The sequence below is a fragment of the Lepisma saccharinum genome, chromosome 15 (genome assembly GCF_977018435.1).
Source record: "Lepisma saccharinum chromosome 15, izLepSacc3.1, whole genome shotgun sequence".
Classification (NCBI taxonomy): Eukaryota; Metazoa; Arthropoda; class Insecta; order Zygentoma; family Lepismatidae; genus Lepisma; species Lepisma saccharinum.
This window is the reverse complement of record NC_139243.1, coordinates 28,707,465-28,723,916: the sequence shown is the minus strand read 5'-3', so window position 1 is coordinate 28,723,916 and position 16,452 is coordinate 28,707,465. Positions and strand designations below refer to the sequence as shown.

The following is a 16,452-nucleotide window of genomic DNA, read 5'->3' as shown; positions in this document are numbered from 1 at the left end:
TGTTTTCTTTCTTTGTTATATCTGTTTACTTTTATTTGTGTTTTTATCTCTCACTGTATTACTGCCTTTATCTTTCATTTCTCCCTCTCTCTCTCTCTCTCTCACACACACACACACACACACACACATACACGTGGTTTTATTTGCTTTTCTTTTCTTGCCATTTCTTTTTCCTCTCTAGTGTCTGATTAGGGGGGGGGGGCAAGAGCCTTAATGCAATTTCAATCGTAGAAAGAAAAACCCTCATTTCAGTTTTATTGCATTAATGGGTATGGAACATTGGCGACAAGCCGAAAATCACTGTAATAGAATAATTCAAACTTCCATGGCACCAATGTTCTTTGCCCCTACTTTATTTCCCCCCTCTATGGATCAGACACTATTTTACATGTACATGTGTATGTTTCGTACAACAGACTAAAAACTACACTACAGCCCCCTTTTAGCGACCAGCGCCTCCTTCCTTCACGATAAAAATGGTTGAATTGTTGCAATGAAGAGGCCAATGAACTCTCTCCTTAAAATTCTCAGGACAGTCCAACTCCCATCAACAGATCTGGTTGCGGAAACAGCAAAGCCCTCCCGAAAGGCTTGTCAGCCAAGCTTACCATGTTAAAATTATCGCCGGGGCAATCTCCATACATTATCACGGCAGAACAGTTGACTGTCGACCAGCAGAGTTTGGGAACTAGGAACTATTACCCGGAAGCAGGCAGCTCGATCAGTGCCTGTCGGCGATTCATGACTCTCAGGTGGATTGTGTCGTGGGAAACTCGCATTGAATTTCCCTAACAATCAGCATTGTTGACCGAACCACACTTCTGTCTCGCAACCTTTGGAGACAAAGGAATCTACAGGGTCTCCTGAAGCTTCACAATTCACACAATAGATGGCAGGACAGATCCACAATCTTTGATGATCAAATAATATTTATCTTTGATTATCAGTGAAACTATTGTTCAAAAGAAAAAAGAACGGTAACTTTCTAGAAACAAGAGTAAAAAATATTGTCAAAAGATTTCATTGTTAATTAATTTAATGTGTATTTATTCACGAAAGATTTGAATTGATTTTCTCATGATAAGATATGACTACATTTCTTCTACCAGGTGAATCCAGGTTACGGTAAACTCTGTACCGAATTAGGCTTCCTAAGTACCAGTCCGTTTAAGCAAATGCATGCAAAATGCATATAAAGTTCGAACTTTAGAATAACGAATGGCAAACAATCATTAGCGTAACTAACGCTCTGGGCCTCCCCCACCCCGAAACTTTCAGTTATGTGGCCCTACTCGTTAAAAAAAAACTTTCCTTTCTAAAATATTAATTCACGCCTACACTTATATTAGGTATATGAAAATAGATACATGTAATTTGAATCAATGTAAATAAAAACTTGTTACGAAAGGTTAAAACAGCAGGTAAACTGTAAGAAAATTAATCATGAAAATACATGAGTTTTAAGAAGTGGCTAACAAGTACTTTTTACGTTCGTTCATCTTCTCGATGTCCTATGAGAGCCAGGCGGATATTGTTACCATTACATCTAATTTTATTTTAATGATATCGCACCACTTAATACTGTCCTTGTGGCAACAGCGTTTGAACAGCTTTATGATTTTTCCAGGCACTGTAATGTCATGCATGTGTTCAAGTGAAGTCTGCACATTTTGTGTTCTTTGTTTTTTTCCTTAAACCTTTTCTTCTAATCTAGTAAATCACTTTCTACTTTTCTAGTTATTAACATTTTCTGTTTGCATATTACAATATAATATGTTTGGTTGAAAGTGGATCTTAACGCCGAAAATAAAATTTTCTTAATTCATTATTCTTACTGTAATTCCCCCCCCCCCCCGGTAGATGGTGGGGGTTCGGGGGTATTATTAACGCCACTGCAAACAATTTATTATACGCGAGAATAAATATGCGGGTGCTATTTCAAGAATTTAGGAGAAATAAATGTTTGGGTGTGTATTACTTCTCATACACCCTGTACTTCCCCTTACGCGTTTCTACTTTTCCAGTAGAGACAGGTTCGTCTTCCACGGCCGATCAGTAAATACAGTCCAATGATTTAAATATTAGATATATGATGTGAAAAAATAACCTGTATCGATAAGTTATCGATATAAAATTTGTCGATTCGATATAAAAGTGCAAATGATCTATGAAGATCAAAAATGTTCATTTACCTGCTTGGTTAATGAATGGAACAAGGTTACTGGAAGTGGTTTTAGTTTAGAAGAAAAATAGTTATTTAGAAACGGGAACGGTAGTTAAAAAAGGAATATCAAAATAATTGAATATGTAAATTACATTACAGCACTAGCGGCGTCAAAAAAGAATTAAGATGATAAGTCGGCGGGGGTAGGGTGGGAGAAGAACATTTTCTATGGGCAGACATATTTAATATATTCCTAAATACCATACACAGAATACAGGTTGAAAGAGCATTTAGTTTTGTACTTAGTTTTATGTATTTTCTGGGTGTACGTAGGGAGACATTTTCGATTCGGGCGGGCAGCTTAGGCAGATTGAAGTCTGGCAAATCAGTCTGCCATGGAACGTTAACCGGTTCAGACACGAATCGTTCCCGTGGAGGCGTTCATCCGAACAGATCCCATTCAGGATATGCAGCTGATAGTGTACTCAGAAGCACCAGTGTTGCCACATATGAGGGCACAATTTCTCTTTTTGGACCAATTTTTCCCTTCACCTAAGCAAATCTTACAATAATAATAATAAGTATTAGTAGTGGTAGTAGCAGAAGTTGTATTATTATTATTATTAGTGGTGGTGGTGGAAGCAGTAGTATTTCCGTTGGTCCATGTCCGTGTGAATAAAAAAATGTTAAATTTTTCACATACATGTCACTTTCATCGCTTCCCAGGTTTGGATCCTGGTAAGGAATCCATGCAATCGTTAATCCTCATCGTTACTATTATCAGAAGGTGCAGAAAAGCGATACTTAACAGAAATATAAATAGATATAGGCTATATTCAAGGGAGCAGAAAAGAAGAACAGAAAAAATGAAAATGTGAATATGAAATTGGAACTTAACATATACTGTAATAATGTAGTCAAATGTCTTAAAATGTCCCTGAAATTGTGGTATTTTTAATCGAAATTCCCTTTTCCAATTTGGCTAAAATTTCGCTCCGAATTTCCCCACAAAAGGGAAATTTCCCTTCATGTGGCAACACTGAGAAGCACCAGGACGCCTCCACCGGTTTCTTAACATTGCCATTGGCTCTCTATTCTCTGGCTCATGGTGTCATGTTGTGACGCTCTGGCACGGGCAACCCTCATTAGACCATCGTCGCATGGGAAACTTCTACGCATGCGCACCACCGTTCCGACAGGGTTGCCAAATGATATTGGTAGGTACATTATGCGTCACCCTGTACGTATACTTTTTCTATTGCATGTGTCTGTATTCAAATACTGCATTCTGTTTGATGCTTTGCTCACCGCATTGTTATTTATAATAATCACATAATTTATTACCATTCTGTGCTTGCAGCAAGGACATTAAGATGCTATTGGGATTACTCCTCAGGAAAAAATCGGGATTTGGTTACAGTCCAGGGTTTCTACGATAGTCTGCAAGAAATATTCACTGATTATTGGCCTTGCGCTCAAGGAGGGATCCTGAAGCAAGATGTGGATTATGAACCCGCTGACGTGGAGTGCCTTGCTATTATGGTATGTACAGTTTCTGGTTTGTAAATATTTTGAAACTATAAATTAATGAATGCTTGTCTGTTTACATAGAATGTATGGCTTTTTTGGGCATAGGGCACACCTGTCAAGAGTAGTGAAAACTCATTACAAAAATGACGAGTGTTATGCAGAGACTTTAAGGAAGTTTTGTGCAATCCTTGGACGTGAATGTGCACCTAGTGAGAGTAAGTTCGCAAGTTGATCAAGAAGTTTGAGGAAACAGGTTCGACAGCAGACATTAGAACACGGCGCTCTCAATCTAGCCGGTGTGTTGAGTACATCATTTTTGTGCATGACAGTGTTATTGCGAGTGCAAAAAAAAAATCTTTCATTCTTAAATCGGAACCCGTTGTAATGAGTAAAAATATTTGCCATTTTGTAAAGATACAGTATTTTCTTAACATACTAAATCCGTCGCTTTTATTGGAACACCCTTTACCTCCGTCGGGTAACGAACCCTTGACCTCTTCATTACCAGGCAACGTACCACTTCGCCATCGGGGATGATTGATTGATTTGGTTTATTATACTTCCCATTTCTGCCTCTTTTGGCTAATCGCAACAATGAGAATGAATAATGATATGAGGAAATTGATGAAGGGACATACAAAATACACCCACGCACAGGTCGTGATTTAAAACAGGGACCTCCGGCGTCGTGGTGCTGTGTGCTAACCACTCTGCCACGGAGGCCAATTTGAAAGTATGAGTGTAAGGTTAAAACATAGATCATTATATACGTATATACAGGGTTCCCTCGTATATAACACTGCGAAACTTCCATTCACAGCGTGTATAAAACAGCAAGATGAGCAACTAGTCTTAGTAATTATACGTTTCAACGCTACGAAATCTAATAAATAAAGCAATTATTTAATACATATGATTTTAAAGAAGACACAACACAGAATTCTGAAAAAAATATGTCTGGAAGTTAAAAGGTTCTGTTCAAAACTATAGAGGAATTCAGAGCATATAGACATATTTCATAACTAAATGAAACCTATATGTTCCTACACATATTCTGACAATTCTCGAAGTTTCTCACTCCTCCAAAATTCGCTACATTGAAGTAATCAACCATATTGGATTTTATCATAATGTATTACAGTAAATCCTCGTTAATTCGGACCCCGAAAAGCCGGATTTCGCTTAATCTGTACAGGCAAAACAAAAAAAATAAGAAGAAGAATACAAAGTTTTAAATGTGGCTAGAAGTCATCAAGAGAACTTCCCAAAGAAAAGGCAGTCAACCACTGATGAAATTCTGTTTCCCGCAGACTTTGTACTGTACTGTATAGTGTATTTAAGCCTATGCCCTTTAAATACACCATAATAAACGTGGTTTGTTGCTATAAAAGGAGTTTTAATGCACTTTCTACTGTTCTGTTAGGTTATTTCAGTTAATCCGGACTTCCGTTAAACCGGTTAACTTACCCCCCAATAATCCGGACTAACGAGGTTTTACTGTATATACACACAAACATTCAGAAGGCAAATTCTTTAATTCTACCTCATATTATTGCAAGCAATAAGCTTAACAACTTTTTAGGTGCTCCTATTGTCCGATAATTTCAAAGTACAGTTAAAGATTTATTTTAAAAATAGGCCTATGTTTAACTTCAAAATAACTTTATGCGTAAAATGGTTAAAAAATAGGTTATTTGAAACGTTTTAAGAAGCTAGGCCAGATTTGAACTAATCGGTTGATATCCTTTATCTTGGTTGTCTGTATAGGTGAACATACTGTACAGATGTAACAAATGTTATGGTATAATGACACTGTTTGATGGAAGCAAGTAAATTTTAATTTTATATCCTGTCCTGATCAGAACGTACTATACCAATAAAAACATCTTTGGTTGTACAGGGTGGCCCCCCAAAAAATTGTAACCGAATATTTTTTGGGCCACCCTGTATGTACTTTTATATTTTAAATAAACGCGTTACATACAGACTTCTAACGTTTCAATTGTTATCGCATAGGTACGTCTCTTCTAATGCGACAATAATAATAATAATAATAATAATAATAATAATTTTATTATTATTGTCTGTGGTATCACATCCATTAGCAGATAAGAGGAATCATAACTTGAAAATTGTCAGAATGAGCAAACTGAATCATTACAACAACAAATAATATGTATGCATTGATCCCTCACATTTTTCTTGTTAAAAAAATGCCTGTGCATTAAGGGCAATTCTACAGAAAAATTAATTTTCTAATATAAAAACGTATAACAAGTTAAACCATGAAACCTTGTACTGTTTTCCCGTCAAATATACAGTGTGTTCGAAAGTAGTATGGACAATTTTGAAACGTTCTAAACTGCAGAAAATAAAACGAATCTATGTCAGGGTGAATTCCGAAATATGTGCTGTTTGTAGATTTCTCCATCTTTCATGAGGTTAAATTTTCCGATTTCAATCAATGAAGAATTCATGCGAATTAAATGTTCGGAACCCCATTCATCCCCGTAACACTGCTTACAGTTGGAGAATAGCAGGGGACAGACTTCCTTACTTTTATCTTTACCTTTCAGGTTTAAAATAACCTACGCCAACTCATGGAAATGTCCAGAAACAAGAGTCTGAAGTTAGTTATTCAAGTTTTTTTTTATTATGTATCACATGCAAACATGCTTGAAATTAATTGGAAAACAATCAGATTGTCATGCTTCAAACTATACCGCGTTTGTTAGAACCTGTCCCCTTTCCCGCGCTAGCGATCGCTCGACAGTTTCGGTGCCAATGAGAAACGAGGAAAAAATCGTCTGCTGGGCAGCGAGGAGCGATTGGAAGCCAGAAGAGAGGCGCTTACGTAGACGCTGTTGCGACGTTGCGTATTTTAATTGGCTGCCTGGCTTTGACTTTCCCCAGCGCGGAGAAAAGACAGCGAACAGCTAGCGCGGGAACCGGGTCAGGTTGTAACAAACGCGGTATACTTACAACCACGGTTTCCATTAGATAAGACACAGAATATCGTCACACTGCACTTTCTCTTTTTTACACAGCGTGATTGCCAATATAGCATTTCTTTACAATGCTGGCAAAGTAATAATTTGTACAGCGTGATGGCCAATATGGCTTTTCCTTTACATCCCTCTCTGAGTTATAATTTATACAGCGTGTTTGTCATAAGTTGAGAACTTATGATCTGTCATAATGTGTAATAGTATAGTAAGGCAATTAATACTTACTAACGATTAAGCCTAATGTTGGACATGGTGTTTGGAATATTTTGATCAGCCTACTAATATTATTACTCTATTTCGTTTTATCTTTATTTCTTCTCACTTTTTAGCGCCTCTTATTATTATCCTACCCTTTGCCTCCATTTATAATGATAATATCATACCTTGATCAAAACTTACTTTTTAAAATTTAATTCCAATTATTTATTTTCAATTATGTAATTATGTTTTTCCTTCAGTTTGATTTGCATTTCTGTTTTCTTATATTTATCTTGCTTTTCTTTTGTATTAGTTCTATTCATTATCTTGCATTTTATCCTTTATTCTTCTTTCTCTATTTCTATCTCTTTATTCTGTTCTAGTCTGATAGTTGACGTAGTGGGTCGAAGGTCACAGACAGTATATGACCTTTTCACTTTGCCGGACGAATATAACAGCGAGAAACCGCCAAATACGGAAGGTAGGTGGGGTGTTCGAAATCATCCTACTGCATGTGGTCACAATTCCAAAAACCCTTTATTTTTAATAAAAAAATCTGTGTGTACCCTTACCGTATTAATAAAATTCTAGATTAACAATTTGCTCAACCCAAAAATTTCATTTTTTCTCTACAAACTTTGATCAGTCAAAATCAGAGAACTGATTTACATGTACCAAAAAAAAAGTGTTAAATATGCAAATCGTATAAATTTAGTTATTTTAATAAAAATATGAAATTAAATAAGGACTTACAGTTATAAAAATATGACAATTTTCATTAAAATTCATTCGGCTTACAAGACATTAATTGTAATGCAAATTTCAAATACAAAATATGATTTATTTTTTGTTAACAAAACAATGGATTACGGATATTTCTTCTTAGAGCTGTAACGTTAATCTCTTCCTGTTATCCCTTCCTGTTGTAGTTTAATATTGACTGATACGGCCTTCAATATCACCTCAAGTCATGGGAGTGTATTTAAAATATGCAATATATTCCACCGCGAATGTTTGAGCTTGTATTCTCTGTTTTTGACAAGAATGTTAGTAAAACAGAAGCATTTTCTGTTCTCAAGATTTCAAGTAAACAGAGAGTACAGATGAACAAAAAAATCTTTGCTGTTTAACACAAGAAGGTATACAATTTGAATATATGGAAATTAACTGAAAGTATTATAAAAATATGTGCTAAAAGCTCATATGTGTAACAATTAGGAAAATAAAAGTAGCATTTTTTCCAGCGTACATATCACAATTCGCAAAGATAATACAAAGTAATTTAGATTTTAGAATCATATGAATATGTGGATTTACTTACAAATCCGTTTCCTGATCATAATTATTATGCCTTGTATTATAGTATTTTGCAATTCAAAATGTAGATTCAGAGCTATGCTGTAGCTATTGTCGTTATTCCAGATTCAAATTTCAATAATCGTATTTTAATGATTTTGAAACTTTCCTTTCCCTGACAGACACACAGACAATATTAGAATGGTAACAGTTTCATAGATCGGAGACACATTAAAATCGGATATTTTGTTTCGCATGGTTCGTACTTACCAATTGTGTATTGCGGAACATATTACAAGGTGCCATTATGCTTTTTACATGAAAACAAACGCAATTTTTCACATTCTGAGTGCTTTTTATTTATTCATTCTTCGCTTCAGGAACACACAATATGGCGGGCACATCTTGACTCATTTTGGGGGTATGCAGTGTTTCAACGTTCTGCACCTAAAAATACCTACTATCGTGTTTGTCACCGGTGGAAATTTTACATTATGCACGGGTAGCTGACGTATAGCCCGGGTAGCTGACGGATAACCCCAGGAACCATACACGAATAGCCCCACAAACCATTCACGAATAGCCCCACGAACCATTCACGAATAGCCCCACGAACCATTCACGGATAGCCCCACTAACCATTCACGGATAGCCCCACGAACCATTTCCGACAAGGTTAGGTTAGGTTTGGTTACGTTAGGCAAGCATAGTAAAAACAAAAAGGTGGTTGAAACACTGACAGGGAGTTACGTCATCAAACGTTCGCAACATTTGGTTCACGTAGTGCAAGCAAATGAAAGCAATGGCAATTGTGCGTTGGTGAGATATTTCTCTTGAAAAATACATGATTTCCCGGTTTAATATATTCCACGATGAAAGAAAATTCCTCGACGAACGTTGTAAACCTTGGAGAAACTGATTTCCGTAAGTAGTTTCTTGTGTAAAATTGAAGAAATTTGTCTCCGATGTATGAAACTGTTACCATTAGAATTTTCAAAAGCAGAGTTCCGTTAAGTGCTATTTATACAAACTTATTTATCAAATATTTGTTACTGTCTTTTCTACTCTGGGGTTTTCCTTAGTATATACAGGAGAAAGAGTGATATGAGAATATCAAATGCTGGTCATGCAACGCCATCTCAATGTAATTTAGGAACTCTCTTGCATGTAGCTATACTTTGGGAAGTTTTGTTGTAGCCATTGGCTCAAATCCGCAACATGCCACTTGTTCATGATCCTTTACACGTTTGATGATTTCATCTGTTTTTTGTGAGGCATACAGAGAACGAATTGGACCGACCGGTAGTACATTAAGATGCCAAAAATTTACCGGCAGTAAATTTTTAAAATTGGCACTTATTTATTGGAGCCGAACGCACAAGTAGCTACGCAATTGCCAACAATATACTCGCTCATTTAACTTTCTCTCTCGTGCACGTTTGAGTTGTGTACCGACAGCATTCTGCACTCTTCACCCCACCCGTCGTTCACGAACTAGAGCTCCTTGTCAATCATACGTCATGAGAAACACAACAATAGCGTCTACAATTAAAATAGTAATTCAAATAAGTGCTGATAAAGTAAACTTTGCTTTTCTCATAGGAGAATTAAAATTATATCATTAATTGTTTGCCCCTTTAACAATTATTTGGATTGATTGATCATATTATTTAAAATGTTACATGCAAAATGTCACATGTTTATCCGTTTGCAACGAGCCAAGTTATGTCGTAGCAAAAGATTATTATTTCTTTGTATAATTTATGTACATGTTCGTTTGAATCAATGTTATTCTGTATTTGTATAACACGGCCTGTATGGTCAAAGAAGAATTCTAGTGTTATCGCACGTATAGGAGGGCCTGTAGGGTCATAGAAGACATCTAGTGATATCCTACATTTAGGTAGGTTAATTTTCTGTGCAAGGTTGGCAACTCATCAAAAATAAGCGAGTTGGTAACGATGGGAAAAGCTAGAGATTTTTTCTTGCTTTCTGTGAAGTTATCAAAAAATGAAAGGTGACTTTAATGAATCTCCGTTGAAGTGTCTTTTAAACGTGTTGAGTCACGTGCGGTGTTAACTAGTTTCTAGTTTAAGCTATTACAATCTGTGCTATTACTCTTAATAAAGCGTTAATTATGTGATATTACGACTGTTACTTAAACCCAACAAACCCTGGGTGTAGAAGAGTTCTCATACTCCTAGCCGGGGACGTAGCACGTTTATTTATCTTAAAACTGCCAACACGCATATTCATTTCTGATGTCGATTCGTCGTGGATTGAAGTGTATAAACAAACGCTTTAGGTTGATATTGTACTGTATGAATGTTTGTTTCTCGTCCAGTTCGTACGTATCACGGGCTGACTTTTGCGACATATTCATTCTGAGTGCGAGTTTCACAAGTGAAAATTGAATTTAGATTTGTGACTATAACGGACACCTTGTAGTCAGCCAGTGCCGGATCTACAAGCCGCAAAACCCACAGTGCGGGAGGAGGGGGGCGGAGACAAGTAAGCCTTCAGGGAGCCCTCAGCCATACGTATAGTATGGTAGAGGGCTCGCGTATGTAAAAAATAATACGTAATTATTATTGGGTACAGAAACGAATACAATATATACTCGTATAGTTAAAGTTGAAGTTCCCTGTGCATATAGCACCGTGCCATGAAGGGACATTTAGGGTAAATGGGGGTATGGCTTAACATATTTTCGATGTCGGACATCTTGGAAGTGATGTGATCAGCACCACGCTCCGGTCACCTTTACCCTCCCCCACCGAGGTCCCCCTAAGCCTAACCTCTTTCTATCATGATCAATTATACCGTATCAATCCCTAAGATTGTATGTTTATTTTATTAAGTCTCTCTGAACGCTTCATGTTGACCAGGGCATTCACTTGTTTTTCTCAGCTGTCTCAAGCCTCTTAGGCATGTTTACAATGCGTTGTGTTGTGCCATGCAAACCTCCTGAGCTTTCAGGAACAGGTAACACTTCTGGTTATGGTGTCAGCGGTTTGCATGGTAGCAATTATATTAAAAACACGATTCGGCGATTCGGCATTGAGGAAGAGCTCGATGGCCAGGGAATATAGAGGTGAGACAAGCTGGGAGGTGACTGACTTTGGAGATTGAGTGGAGAGAGTGAAGGTGGTCAACAAGTCAGTAGGTGAGGAGTACTACAACGCTCTGTTCAACAAATAGGAGACAAGCTTACAGAGGACTTCGCTATTTTCATTCAGCTAAGAGACTTCAGTTAGACAGGTAATTATCCTACACCCAGCCATGATACAGGTTCAACGGTTCACAAAACACAACGAGTGTCCATTGTCTTTTCAGTAGTGTAATTCCTTTGTGTAATTTGTACCTTTCGCATGCCAAGCGATAACTCGTCATGCTAATGACGAGTGGTCTCATCAAGAGGATGAATGATGAGTAGTTTACATCACCCCATCGATTAACTGGTTTACCTGCTAGATACTCTTAAGATCCCACGAACTTTAAGGTTCGTTACGATACCCAGCCTAACTCCTTTATTTTTCATAGGGGGTGTGAAGGGACTTTTGAATCACCCTGTAGACCCTTGTATGTAACTTTGTGAACATGAGATCAAGAATTACACACACACACACACACACACACACACACACACACACACATTATGTATGTGTAAAATATTCACATATATATACCTATATATATATAATGTGTGTGTGTGTGAAGGTAGGAAGATAAAGGGGTGCCGATGGTAATATTTTGCGGGGGCACAAGATTTGTAGATCCGGCACTGTCTTGGAGCGAACGCGATACAACTGAAGTTGAACTTCAATGTGCTAAAATGCCGACCCCCGTGGCGGAGTGGTTAGCACATCGCGTTACGACGCCAGGAAATCCCGGGTTCGAATCCCGACCTGGGCATGGATGTTTGTGACTGTCCGTCCATTCATCAATTTCATCATATCATCACTCATCCCCATCTTCGCAAATTAGCCAAAAGTGGCACAAAAATCGAAGTAAAATAAAGCAAATCAATCAATCAAAGTGCTGATACTGTAAATACTGAAACAAATTCTGACTACATTTGCGGTGAATAAGCTCCATGCGTGGCACACGTAATAAAGGAGAGAAATGTGTGGTCACAAAAGAGAGAGAATGAGAATCTCTGTATAATTTAAAAATTTAAAAATAAATAAGAATTGTATAAAAAGATAGATGTGTGCATATTCCCAATTCGGCGACTGGGGGATACCTCAAATTTTAAATTTTTAAAAAGCATTGACTTAGTATGGTGTAAGTGCTTTCATGTATGCTGTGTGTGCGTTGGTAAATTGCGTATATATATATATACATATATAAATTACCAAACTGCACATGTTTATCATATTTATCACAAGAAATGTATAATGATTAAATTTACATGATATGGTTATTATTTGCAATAACTAACACAATATTTGTTTGATTACTCAGTGTAGCAAGAAATTGTGTGCACAATCTAGTTTATTGAATCAGGTTTGAAATAATTATTAGCAGTTGTTGTCCAATATTATATGGTCGAATGCTGAAGAATTTTCTAAATTTAGGTAAAAACCAATAGATTGTGCTTTGAAGTGTGACATGCCCAAATTAAAAATTGTGCGATATCATGTTTCGTAAAAGTAGTTTTTAGAAAGTGAGAAGATATAAGAGCAGCAACAGAAAGTAGAACAGAAATAAAGCCAGGTAAGAATATAAATAATAATTAACAGAACTTCAGGTCTTGTCTAGTCTTACGGCGGCCGGTCCTCATGCTGGCAAGGAAGGTGGGGAGCGAGGATTACGCCTACTAGATAACAGCGGTGGCGCCGAGAGTTACGACGCGGCGAGAGGAAGTACTACGTGCTCCTCGTTCTACAGGCTGCTGCGTTTCTTATCCTGCTGGATTGGTCGCTTCCTCGCTCGCCACTTCCCTTGCCAGCATGAGGACCGGCCGCAGTAAGAGTAGAAAAGAGCTAGATAGAGAGAGAAAGATAGAGATGAGAAAGTGAAGGAGGCAAAAGAAGAGAAGGGGACAGGAACATAAAAGAAAGAGATAGGCAGAGAAATAAAAAGCAAACGACAGCCAAGAGAGAGACAAATATAGACCATAACGCGCAAAAGAAAGAGCGAGAGAGAGATAAAATAATATATGAGACACATAGAGAAAGAAAGAGAAATTAAAGAACCTACAATGAGAAAAGAGAGAGAGAGAGAAAGAAAAGTACAAGAGGCTACAGAGTTAAGCTGAAAGCAGCAGTAATTAAGCGAGATAAGGCAATAGAAAGAACCAAGATTAAAAAGAGAAACAAAATACAACAGAGAGAGAATGAATAAATGGTTGGGAGTGAGAAAGAATAAAGAACATAAAATTTGGAAAAGGAAAGAAAACGTAGTAAAGGAAAAGATCGAGAAGAGAATAAATAAACAAAACTGACAGAAAGTAGAAAATTCAATAACGGGCCAAATGATGGAAGGAAAAGTGATACAGATAGAAAAATGGAAAAAATAAGCAACTCGGCACTCCAACAATAGAGTCAAAGCGTCGTACAGAGGAGATCAGATGTGTGTGTGTGTGTGTGGGTGTGTGTGTGTGTGTGTGTGTGTGTGTCTTGTGTGTGTGTAGAAAATCAACGACAAAGGTTGAATTATGATATTAAGATAGACCTAAAGGAAATTGGCAAAGATTGTCAAAGATTAACTGATTGTCTCCGGGATAGCGATATATGGAAGGCTTGTGTTGCATTGGTAGCAAACTTTCGGGTTTGAGAATGCCGGAGAGACTTTGTCACGTAAAGAATTTGAAGTGACAAAGAGCACTTTAACCGGATACCTTACTATCAACGTGACACAAAGCGTTCCTTCAATGAACGAACAACAATGAAATTTTTCCACATAGTCAGTAAAGGATAGTACTACAAATATGTAAACAGAAAATTAAATCGGCGCGGGGATGTTTTTGCTATTCAAGTTTGTAATTCCAACGATTCATATTGTGTTCAAAAGTGTTTCAGGGTCAAAGGTCAATGTTAAAAAGTGCTTGTTGTGCTATTTGAGGAGGGAAGGTGTAACATTCTGATTTTCAATTAAATTTTAATGAATTCGTACCTGACATCAAATTTGATTCCAATGTATTGAATTACACAAATACACAGAATTTCTGGCATAAGTAACCTTTCCAGTGTACATTGTTTGATTTTCAGAGAAGCAAGCACACAACTTGTCCGTGTACTAGTGAAATCTCATTTCTTTCAAAGCATTCCCAATGTTTAAATATAGCGATAATTGTCCTGCGAAGGCTTTTTTGATAAAACTGAAATTGGATTCCAGAAATTCATTACAAGATTAACGCATGGCCAACCGTGAATGGAAAACTCATCAACCGCCATCATTTCGAGATGAAATTGGAAGAGACAGTGTGGTGATGGATATCTGAACGTGACAGATGCGCTCCTCGTATATATGGACGGAGATGGTATTAAAAGAAATCCACGGGAATTTTGTAATTATTTTTGTAATTTGATCCTCTTCCTATAAGAGTAGTGTATTCTGCACGAAGAGATCCATAAGGCGCTTGAATCAGAGTGGTGTAGGGCTTTAAGAGCAGCAATATATACGAGGACCTAAATCATCAAGTACGCTTTTAATTCAGTTGGGATTTTATGTGTCAAGTGTCCATTCCGTTAAGCTAGATGCGAGAATTATGGAATTATTGGAAATAGAACCACTGGTCGCAGCACACTCAGGCGAAAAAACATCTCCTGAAGGCATACAGGGTTGGGGAGGCTACGGTCGAAAACACACATAATCTTGGCTATTTGCGAAGGGAATGTGGTTAACACCACGCTCCAGGGGGATGTAAGACGAGCCTTTCCACGTAGTACACCCAATTGTCAACCTCACTTCAACGTACTACACCCAATTGTCAACCTCACTTCCACAAAGTACACCTAATTGTCAACCTCACTTCCTCGAAGTACACCCAATTGTCAACCTCACTTTTACGTAGGACACCCAATTGTCAACTTCACTTCCACTTAATAAACCCAATTGCCAACCTCAGTTTCACGTAGGACACCCAATTGTCAACCTCACTTCCATTTAGTACACCCAATCGTCAACCTCACTTCCACGTACTACACCCAATTGTCAACCTCACTTTCACGTAGTACACCCAATTTTTAACCTCACTTCCACGTAGTACACCCAATTGTCAACCTCACTTCCACTTAGTATACCCAATTGTCAACCTCACTTACACGTACTACACCCAATTGTCAACCTCACTTACACGTACTACACACAATTGTCAACCTCACTTCCACATAGTACACCCAATTGTCAACCTCGCTTCCACGTAGTACACCCAATTGTCAACCTCACTTTCACGTAGTACACCCAATTTTTAACCTCACTTTCACGTAGGACACCCAATTCTCAACCTCACTTCCACTTAGTACACCCAATTGTCAACCTCACTTCCACGTACTACACACAATTGTCAAAATAACTTTCACATAGTACACCCAATTTTTAACCTCACTTCCACGCAGTACACCCAATTGTCAACCTCACTTTCACATAGTACACCCAATTTTTAACCTCACTTCCACGCAGTACACCCAATTGTCAACCTCACTTTCACGAAGTACACCCAATTGTCAACCTCACTTCCACGCAGTACACCCAATTGTCAACCTCACTTTCACGAAGTACACCCAATTGTCAACCTCACTTTCAAGTAGTACACCCAATTGTCGACAACCTTACTTCCACCTAGTACACCCTGGAATGCATTTGGCACACTAACCAGGCTCTGGCGTCTAGACTACGGCCAGTATAGGACTGTGTGATTTGTCGTTTGATTTGTCCTAATGGGTGCTGACTGCCTCTTCACAGCCTCCACTTATCACCAATGTAAAGAAATGTGAATCCGACATTGCAATTATGTTAGTTGTATTTTAGTTATCGTAAGGGGCGGACCCCGTATAATGTGACAGGAGCAACTGCTGACGCATCCAAATTTACAAATTCAATCAATCAATGTATCACGCTCCGGCTGCCTCCATCCCCAAGGTATTATTTTTGTAGAAGGGATGAACCACAGAGCCGTACCATTGCTGGAAAAGTCCGACCTTAAATCAACCAACACGTTAATCGAAGTGAAGATTGGAAACAATCTGCTCGCAAAAATGAAGTAATCAAGCTGCCTGTATTTTCGAATTGGGGAGGGGTTCATTTTGG

The 16,452-nt window shown here is 37.8% G+C and overlaps 1 protein-coding gene across 2 annotated transcripts in view; it reads left to right on the top strand.

Moving 5' to 3' along the window:
- Window positions 1-16,452, top strand: part of LOC145999438 (glycine receptor subunit beta-type 4-like) — a 258,162-nt gene that overhangs the window by 60,917 nt on the left and 180,793 nt on the right. For both annotated transcript variants that reach the window (XM_083136400.1, XM_083136399.1), the window contains exons 2-3: window positions 3,525-3,706; window positions 7,284-7,381. In XM_083136400.1, coding sequence (XP_082992526.1) covers window positions 3,663-3,706; window positions 7,284-7,381 — 142 coding nt within the window. In that variant the 5' untranslated portion in view covers window positions 3,525-3,662. The remainder of the gene's footprint in view (window positions 1-3,524; window positions 3,707-7,283; window positions 7,382-16,452) is intronic.